The 9,360-nt window shown below is 42.1% G+C and overlaps 1 protein-coding gene across 1 annotated transcript; it reads right to left on the bottom strand.

The window, feature by feature from the left end:
- Positions 1-1,721: 1,721 nt before the first annotated feature.
- Positions 1,722-6,107, bottom strand: Utp23 (UTP23 small subunit processome component). The gene is made up of 3 exons (XM_052747407.1): positions 5,839-6,107; positions 3,342-3,516; positions 1,722-2,263 (listed from the first exon to the last, which is right to left on the bottom strand). The coding sequence occupies exons 1-3, from the start codon at positions 6,024-6,026 to the stop codon at positions 1,883-1,885; spliced, it is 744 nt and encodes a 247-aa protein (XP_052603367.1). The 5' UTR covers positions 6,027-6,107; the 3' UTR covers positions 1,722-1,882.
- Between the last annotated feature and the right edge of the window lie 3,253 nt (positions 6,108-9,360).

Raw genomic sequence — 9,360 nt, 5'->3', positions numbered from 1 at the left:
TGGGTCTACTGCCCAGGTCCAGGTGGTTAGGAGAGCTTACAGTACCTCAACACCCTCCCCCAGCTCTGTGGAGGAGGGCTAGGGCTTTCTGATAGTAACCAATCCTTCTTCCCTCCATTTATGTCTAAACTAAAAATTCTTAGTATAAGTTAGCACAATAAAATGGCTATTTTAAAACATTTTGAAGATTTTTAAGCTTTTCATTTTACCTACACATGAAAAACTATTATTAATCCTGTCAAATCACAACACCTTGTTTTACATAGATCCAGACATATAATATTCCTAATTGAATTGAATAACCTGGATACTTCAACAGGATACCCAGTCTTAGAACATTACTTTAGAATTCTTGCCATTGAGGGGCAGTATTCAGATCAGTTATTAAAAACAAAAATCAACATCTTAATGAGCACATGGGCTGAAAAATGGCAGGTTTTCCTCAGGACAATAAATAAACAAGATTTAAGAAATTTGAAATGACTTCCAGCTAAAAATCATGTAGTTGGTACAGGCAATAGATACAGATTCTCAAAATATGGATTCCTTCCATGCTCTATGCTTTATTACAGCAGGAGAATATCAATATTAAAAAAAGCCTGGGAAATCAACATGACAGTTTTCTGGAGAAGACAGTACATAATGACAGCTGAGCAGCATGTCACTAGAAAACCTAGACACACTGGAGGGCATCAGTAGAACCCAGCCAAATGCTTTGTGGGAAAAATGACTTGGCACTATCGGGTGAGTGTAACTATATGGAATATCAGGTTGTAAGGATCTTTGCTGTGTTACTGGGCAATGTAGAAGACAATTACGGTGCCCTTAGTTTCAGGAACAGCAAACAATGTAACAAATTCAGCCACCCTACATGCCACTTTATTCAGCCATGAAAAATGCTGAAAATGAGCTAGTGACATATAAATAATACAAGACATATAATAGAAAAACGGAGGGTGTATAAGCATGATTTCCAATCTATTGAGAGCACTCTATTGTATAATTTAGAGATAGAAATTCAAACAATGAATGTGGAAGGTTTCTCAAAGGAACTACTTTTGTCTTAAGCCTTTTAGAACTTCTTGTATTAAGCTTTTATTGCCATATATTTACTGTACAAAATAATGGGGTTAAGTTTATCCCCTTTTTCCCTTGACTTTTACAAAGTGCATTACTCTGTTCTTTTTGCAGGTATGGAGGTTAGAAGACAAATTTAGGGAGTCAGTTCTCTCCTTCCACCATGTGGTCACAGGGATCAGATTTAGTCATTAAACTAGGCGGTAAGCATCTTTACCCAGTGAGCCATTAGGACTGGTTTTTAAAACTATACACACATGGTACTAGGGAAATGGCGCAGTAACATACCTGCCACACTAGCATGAGGAGCTGCGTTCAGATCCCAGGACTCATACAAAAAGCCCCGGTTCAGCAGTGCATGCTGGGAATCCCAGCACCAGAGAGGAGACAGAATCCCTGGGGCTTAATGGCCAACCAGTATCACTTAACTGGCAAGTTCAGTGAGAGACCCTGGCACCAAAAATAAAGGTAGAGTGTGATAGAGGATGACACTTCATGTTGACCTCTGGTCTCTTCACACACCTACATATAGTCTCTCTCTCTCTCTCTCACACACACACACACATACCACTTGGGAGGTGGGAGTAGAGAAACAGGAGACAATAATTTTATAATAAAAAAGCACCTCTCAAAGCAACTGAAGATGAATGCTGATAAAGAAACCCAACCATCTTTAATTTTAGGCAAAAGTATATGTGACAGTATTAATTTACAAAACTAAGTTTAGTCCTTTGCTGTAAACACTTTGACAGTTTTAGAAGTCCATCAGTTTTCCCATTGCCTTCCAGAACATCCACAGCACGCATCATCCTTCCACACCCTGCTGCTCGGATAGGGCTTTTGGGGTCGATCTGTTTCGGATTCTTTTCCTTCTCTTCTTCTTTTCTGAAGCAGGCGACTTTGTGTCCTGTGCTTTCTTCTTCTTCTTCAAGCAGCTGAGAGGATTGGGGCCGCCCACCTTCTTCCTCCTCCTCCTCCTCCGCTCAGGGTTCCTCACCAGGCCTTGCTCCTCCTTTAGTTGCTTGATACTCTGTTTCTCATGCACTGAGACCAGCTGGCCTGACTCCACCGCCTTCACAAAGGCCACTGTTCTGGGAGAAGGCTTGTCCAAGACTATAGTGTTCTGAATAATGAACATCAGGGGAATTCCGGGACTCTTCTTTACTTTCACAGATAAATTCTGATCCTATTAAAAAGAAAATGGATTTAGTTTCCCAATCCAGTTTATAAGAGTTTAAATAAAGCTATATGGAAAAAAAGAGACTGGATTTTATTTCTCAGATCAGTGTGTTTTATTAATCAAAGCCTATCTTATAATAGAAGACAAGAATCATAAAAACTATGTTGAAGAAAGGTAGGCAACAGCAGTCTGGGCTAGACTGGTCAATACTCAGGGGCCATGAACTATCAACTAATGTAAAAGTAAATGCATTGGGGAGTTTCTCGTTTCTATGCTAAAATATTCTCTCAACATCAACATGGGAAGAGGTTGAAGTGGAGTTAGTGAGCCGATTCAGAAATCGTTCTGAAAGTATAGTTGAGCAAATCGGCATGTGAGTGTTTTAATGTCAACCCCGACAGTCTCTCCTTTTGCCTCCCAGCCTTTAAATGCCTTCAACATTCCACATGTTGCTGGTCTTTTTCTTTTAAGGTTTATTTCTTTTTATGTGTATAGATGTTTAGCTGCATGTACATCTGTGCACCTCATGCACGGCCTGGAGGCCAAAAGAGGGTGCTGGGAATTGAACCCCAGGCCTCTAAAAGAGCAGCCAGTGCTCTTAACTACTGAGCCACCTCTCCAGCCCCCTGAAGCTGGTCTTAAAGGGTATGCACCATGATCTTTTGAGAAATAGTATGAATTCTAAACATGAAAAACAGTTATGAACACAGACTGCAGAGATTTTGCCTCACTTCTTCCCCATTTGAAGAACCCTGCGGCCATCAGCACACTACTCTAACAATTCCTTATCCTCTACAAGGAAACTTCTGGAAGAAGAAACTGCATGTACTTAAGCTTTTCTCCTTATATGTTCAAGTAACTGCTTTTATTGGTTCCATTTAAAAGTCTGCATTTTTAAAGTCCAAACATGAAACGTGGATTATAGCTAAGTGATAGAATCCTTGTCTAACAGATCACAATAAGCAAGTAAATAAAATTCCAACACTACATTATCTCTTCCACTTATTTTTTTTCTGATTATAAATAGCTCCACATGAAGTATACATAGAAATGGTTAGAACTGCAGTTTTGAAAGTAACATCACCTGTGTTGCCACAAAATAATGATGAGGATTTCCCTCCTCCACCATGGACAGGAGACATTCTGATCCACTCACTGCACTCTTGAAATGACGACAATTTCGAACCTGGCATTTCTGTGCGATCAGTTTTGCTCCATACAACTCCTTTCCCAGTGTTTCTAACTCCTTTAACACACATCTGGTGGGAAAAAAAGTCATGAGAAGCTCACCATCACGATGCATTCCTTTCATTTATACAAAGCAAGCAAGAACACAATACTCAAGTTTTTAAAATGTAAAACTATACCATCAAAATTTGAATTTATAGTATGGTTGCCGTTTTCTTCTCAAATGAAGAATTGAAAAATACATACTCCAAGCAGAAAGAGTATCAATGCCAGAATATACTGAGCACTTGCGTGTACAGGAAGCATGGAGAGTGCTCTTCACATATGTTATTGCTTAACGTCAAATGACTTCTGAAGCTAGGTGATAAATTGAATTAATTTCTAACTTATCCTCAAATCTATACCTCTTACAGAGGTGCCAGAGAGTGAACCTTCCAGGTGCTTGCAGAGGACTCCAGGTTGCTGTTACAACTTCAAAATATGCTAACACAGAATCCAAAGCAACTTGTGTATCTTGTTTGAATCCTGATTTTTAAAAAGGTTCTTCATAATCATAAGAGCCAGAGGGGTTGAGGATACCAGGAGAACACAGCCCACAGCATCAACGAAGCAGGGCTCATAGGGGCTCACAGAGACTAAAGCAGCAATCACAGAGCCTGCAAGGGTCTGCACTAGGTCTGCACATATGTTACAGCTGTTAGCTTGGTGTTTTTGTGAGACTTCTAACAGTGGGAGTGGAGGTATCTCTAACTCATGGTATACCTTTCCTCCTACTGGCTTGCCTCACCCAGCCCGGATATGAGGGTTTGTGCCTAGTCTTACTGTATCTTGTTATGCCGTGTTTGGTTGACATCCCTTGGAGGCCTGCTCTTTTCTGAAGGGACACAGAGGAGGAGCGGATCTGGGGGACAGGCGTAGTTTAGGGAGAACTGGGAGGAGTGCAGGGAGGGGAAACTGCAGTTAGGATGTATTATATGAGAGAAGAATAAAATAAAAACAGCTGACAAACAGCAAAGTCCTGGAAACTCACTCTGTAGACCAGGCTGGTCTCGAACTCACAGAGATCCGTCTGCCTCTGCCTCCCGAGTGCTGGAATTAAAGGCGTGTGCCACCACTGCTGGGCAACACTAAATTTTTTTTTAACTTATTTAACTTTATTTTATGTCCATTGGTATGAAGGTGTTAGATCTCCTGGAACTGAGGTTTCAGACAGTTGAGAACTGTCATGTGGTTGCTGGGAATTGAACCCGGGTCCTCTGGAAGAGCAGCCAGTGCCCTTAACCACTGAGCCATCTCTCCCGCCCTACTAAAATTTTTAAGAGTTGTTCATGGTCTAGTTTCAGTTCACCTTTTCCTTACTTTCATGCCCCACAATATTAGATACAACCTCTTCTTCAGGCCTCAACCAACCGCATTTGTTCAAAAGTTCTCTCAAACGGTAGTGTCACCGTTGCTATATATTCAAAACAGACTCTCCCTCCTGAGGTCAGAACAAACTTCAGGACTCAAACATCAACTCTGTGAAACCTTTGAAAATGACCCCCCCCCCCTCCCGCTGGCTCCTGCTCCCACAGTGTTCTACCCTAAGTGTGCTCTCTTCCATGGAGTGAGGAGGCACAGACGTGGGATGAAAACAACACCGAGAGTTGACTTTATACACGTTACAGGCCATGAAGGCTGGGCCTTTGTCCTGCCCACTAAGTGTCCTCAGAGTCTGGAACAGCGCTTGACATTTGGTTGGGACTTATAAATGGCCTTGGGCAAAGGTTTCAATCTCCAGTATTGATTTCTTTTCCTAGGAATTGAAGAGGATGATACCTCACTGGCAGTTGGAAGGCTTGAAAACCTTTGGGTTAAACTTAAAGGTACCAACCACCATAGAAAGCGGAGGGGGGGGGGGGGTGTAGCTTTTGTATGCTGAAAATGTCCTATGTACACTATACCTCATCTGACTTTACATCAACTTTTAAAAAGTTATTCCGCCGAGCGGCGGTGGTGGCGCACGCCTTTAATCCCAGCACTCGGGAGGCAGAGCCGGGCGGATCTCTGTGAGTTCGAGGCCAACCTGGTCTACAGAGCGAGATCCAGAACAGGCACCAAAAGCACACGGAGAAACCCTGTCTCGGGAAAAAAAAAAAAAAAAAAAGAGTAAGTTATCCCCTCTACTTCACAATTAATGTCACTTCCTGCCTGAAGTCACACAGCTCGTTAAGATGGGGACCAGGAGTCAAAGCCAGGCCGGCGTACTACAAAACAGCCGTTCTGATTTCGCAGGGATAACGGGGAATATTCGCAGGGCACGGTAGGTACCACGCGCTGACCTATCCGTCAGCTATCGTGGGCGGTAACAGACTTCTCTTGGCCACACCCGCCACCCCGCCCCGCAAGCCCACCTCGTGGTGCACAGCTGGGTCTCCCCCATGAGGTAGCGGGGCAGCTGGTCCCGCAGCTGGATGCGACCCCGCAGCGCCGCCTGGCAGAAAGTGCCATCCAGAAGGATCTGGTAGGGCTCGCGGACTCCGAAATTGTTACGGAAGAAGCCCAGATGCTTCTTGGCGTGTTTCTGCCTGGTGATCTTCATGCCTGCTTAAGCCACCGGATCCGGGACCCAGCGGCGCCAGCCTCGCTTCCGCACTCCTAGAAGCCCGTGTCCCCCGGAAGCGAAGCGCCTTCGGCCCGGAAGCACACGCCCCGCCTCTCCGGCTTATGTCACTCAGAGGAGCGCCCCCTCCCACCTCCCAGCGGGAGCCCTAGGGGGCGGGGCTTCTGCCTGTGCTTAGAAGCCCCTAAGAGAGAGCTTGCAAATTTTCGCGTGTTGGCACGTTCGCAACCGTGAGCTGGAATAAAAGTGTTCTTGCTTTGTGTAAGATTGTTGCCTGGCACTTAGGAAGTCTCTAAAACACTAGTAATAGGAAAATAACCAGTGATGACATCACTGACCCAGGCACCCTGTAATTTGCCATTTACCGTGTATCACCCCCCATACATGCTTTTTAATTTCCAAGTGAGGGAAAGGAGCCAGTGTTGGACAGTCTTAACTTGGGAAGTTTTGCTGGCTGCTAGTCTTTAAAGAAGCAAAGCACTTTTGCTAAGGGCACGTGGTTCTTCAGCGTCTGGAAGTCACACTGACTGCCTGATGTTCCCAGGTATTTTACCACACCCCTCTTGGAATCGACCCCTTCAAGGAGCCACGTGTCATGGTAAAAATGTTACCCAACTCGAGGTCACAGTCTTGACTCCATAAACCTGTTCTGGAGAACCCAGTTAAAACAGCCAAATTAACAGTGAAAAGATTTGCTTAATGTGGCCAATTGGAGAACAGGGCCAAAGAGGGCCCGTGAGCACCACAATGCAGTCAATCTCTGAGATCCTGAAATGAAATTCAAGTTTACATAGGTAGCCATGGAGATGAATATCTACAGTGATTCTCAACCTTCCTAATGCTGAGACCCTTCAATACAGTTCCTCATGTTGTGACCCCCAACCATAAAATTATTTTCATTGCTACTTCATAACTATAATTTTACAACTTTTATGAATCTGATATGCAGGATATCTGATATGTGACCCCTGTGAAGGGTCATTAGACCCTCAGGAGTCGGCCAACAAGTTAAGAACCACCAAATTTTTACCAATCTCAGTTAACAGTAGGTTATTGCCCACTATTGACCCCTCATTTTCTGGGCTTTAGGCCAGTCTTACAAGGTGTTCTAACAAGGTGTTAGGACTACAAAATCTCTTTCCCAGAAGACAAAGGTTCTGAGCTTTTTCTTCTCCCAGCATGAGATTCCCCAGGGAAATTCCCATTTCTTGGGGTCAGTTGTTTCAGTCGAGGGACACAAAAGAATATCTTATTTCTGTCAGGCCAGTTACAGAGCCACTATTTGTATCTTCACATCCTAAAGTCCATCCTAAATGACTCAGTGTTTTAGAAGAATTCCCAGGTTTCGTTTCCCTGATGTCTGTTGAGTTGGAGGCCTAATCCTACCACTAACCTGGATCATTTGAGCTGGGGACTCTCCAGGACAGCTGTGCCTAGCTTCCTCTTCAAATCAATTGGAAGGTTGATTCAATTTTATAGATGTTTTTCTGTCCACAGTTTCTGACATAAGAAAAATACATACTGGGTTAAAAATAGGAAGACACACACCTAATTTAAATAATTTTGAAGTTACTTAGTCAATTTGGTTAAATGAAGAGAATGAACCAGAAGTTTTCAAATTAGATTAGCCACATAAGGGTATCCATGTTAAGGTAAAATCATCAAAGAATGGAGAGTATGGATTTTGCATTTTTGTCTCTGCCTGGAATCTGTCCCAGATCTAGTTTTGGACAAAGTTTGAAAGAACCCTTTTTTAAATGACTTATAATGTGATTGAAATGTATTGCTTGCATTTGGCATTTTATTTCAGTTTATAGTTTTATGGAATTGGATCTAAGGTATTCTGAAAAGTTAACCCTGACCTGAATCCCAACACTCCTCTGAGAAGGCTGCTTTCACTTAACTGAAAATACAATTAGGAATTTGAAATCATGAGAAACTGTAGTAGGGTTGGATTTGTGGTTCGTAAGCATAATTGCTCACTATTTTCTACTTTAATCTTTCCTTTTTCCCTGAATGCACACTCCTTGTCCTGAATGTACTCTCATCACAAAGAAATATCACCCCAGACTCATCATACAATAAAAGCTTTAAAAAGTAGGCTCGTATCTTCAATCTAGATCTAACTTCTTTTTTTTTTTTTTTGGTTTTTCGAGACAGGGTTTCTCTGTGTAGCTTTGCGCCTGTCCTGGAACTCACTTGGTAGCCCAGGCTGGCCTCGAACTCACAGAAATCCGCCTGGCTCTGCCTCCCGAGTGCTGGGATTAAAGGCGTGCGCCACCACCGCCCGGCTAGATCTAACTTCTAGACACTTTTTAGTTCTAAAAAGATGTGTAACACCAGAAAGGACTTGAATCATATTCTAGGGATGTTGTTGTTTTTAATTTACTGAACTACAGCATAGTCTTTTTCAAGTTCTGTGTTTGACTGCCAATTTGCACTATTCTTCTTACAAAGTACAAAAGCACTGTATAACAGTGATTATCAAGTTTGAGATCATTTTCTATTAATTTTTTTTAAACATGATCCCTTGGTATGCAGAAAATGCCTCAGTGTGCTTGCTTAAGATAGCCATTTCTGGTTCAGACCTAGTTTTGCTGGAGAGAGATTCTACTTTAAGTTCTTAGACTCTTCCAGGGGGCACCTGAAATGTGGATAGTAGTGAATTTTATATAGACTGTCCTTTCTGATAGATACAGGCCTACGATAAACTTTAACTCATGAATCAGTCATAGTAGGGAACTATCAACAATAATAAGATAGAGCAGTTAATATTGTAAAAAAAAAAAAAACTTGCGTGAAATTCTCTTGTCTATGTCTCTTTCAAAGATCTGACTTCTGGTTTCAACTTCTACCCACCTACTAAGTAACGAACAGGCTGGTAGTATAGGTAGTATTCAGATAGAAAGGCACATTTATTATGAAAATTTCTCCAAGTCATCGCTATGCTCATTAGTGTTCCTGACTGACCTTTTGCAGTAAAACAGTACTGTTTATCCAATATGATATTTTCACTAGGCGGTCTACCTAAAACATTTTTGCCCAAATGCCAAATGACCTAGTTTTAATGGCAAGTCAATATTTGGTTACAGCCAAGGCAGAAACTAAATATTGCCATTATTCAATAAACTATTAGGATATAAGTCTAAATTTTTAAAAAATGAATTAATTCTTTTGAAAATAAATATTGTGATACCATTTTAAAAGCTACAGTAGTCTTTGAAAATACGATCTTACGGTGGCAAGCACAATAATACCCTACCTAACATTGCTACCTCTTAGCTTTGTCTTGGGTTGCTGCACTGTGTACTTC

Source organism: Peromyscus californicus, unplaced genomic scaffold, assembly GCF_007827085.1.
Source record: "Peromyscus californicus insignis strain IS unplaced genomic scaffold, ASM782708v3 Scaffold_20__1_contigs__length_68692818, whole genome shotgun sequence".
In the NCBI taxonomy this organism is placed as follows: domain Eukaryota; kingdom Metazoa; phylum Chordata; class Mammalia; order Rodentia; family Cricetidae; genus Peromyscus; species Peromyscus californicus.
The sequence above is the reverse complement of the archived record's forward strand: the minus strand, read 5'-3'. Positions and strand labels throughout refer to the sequence as shown.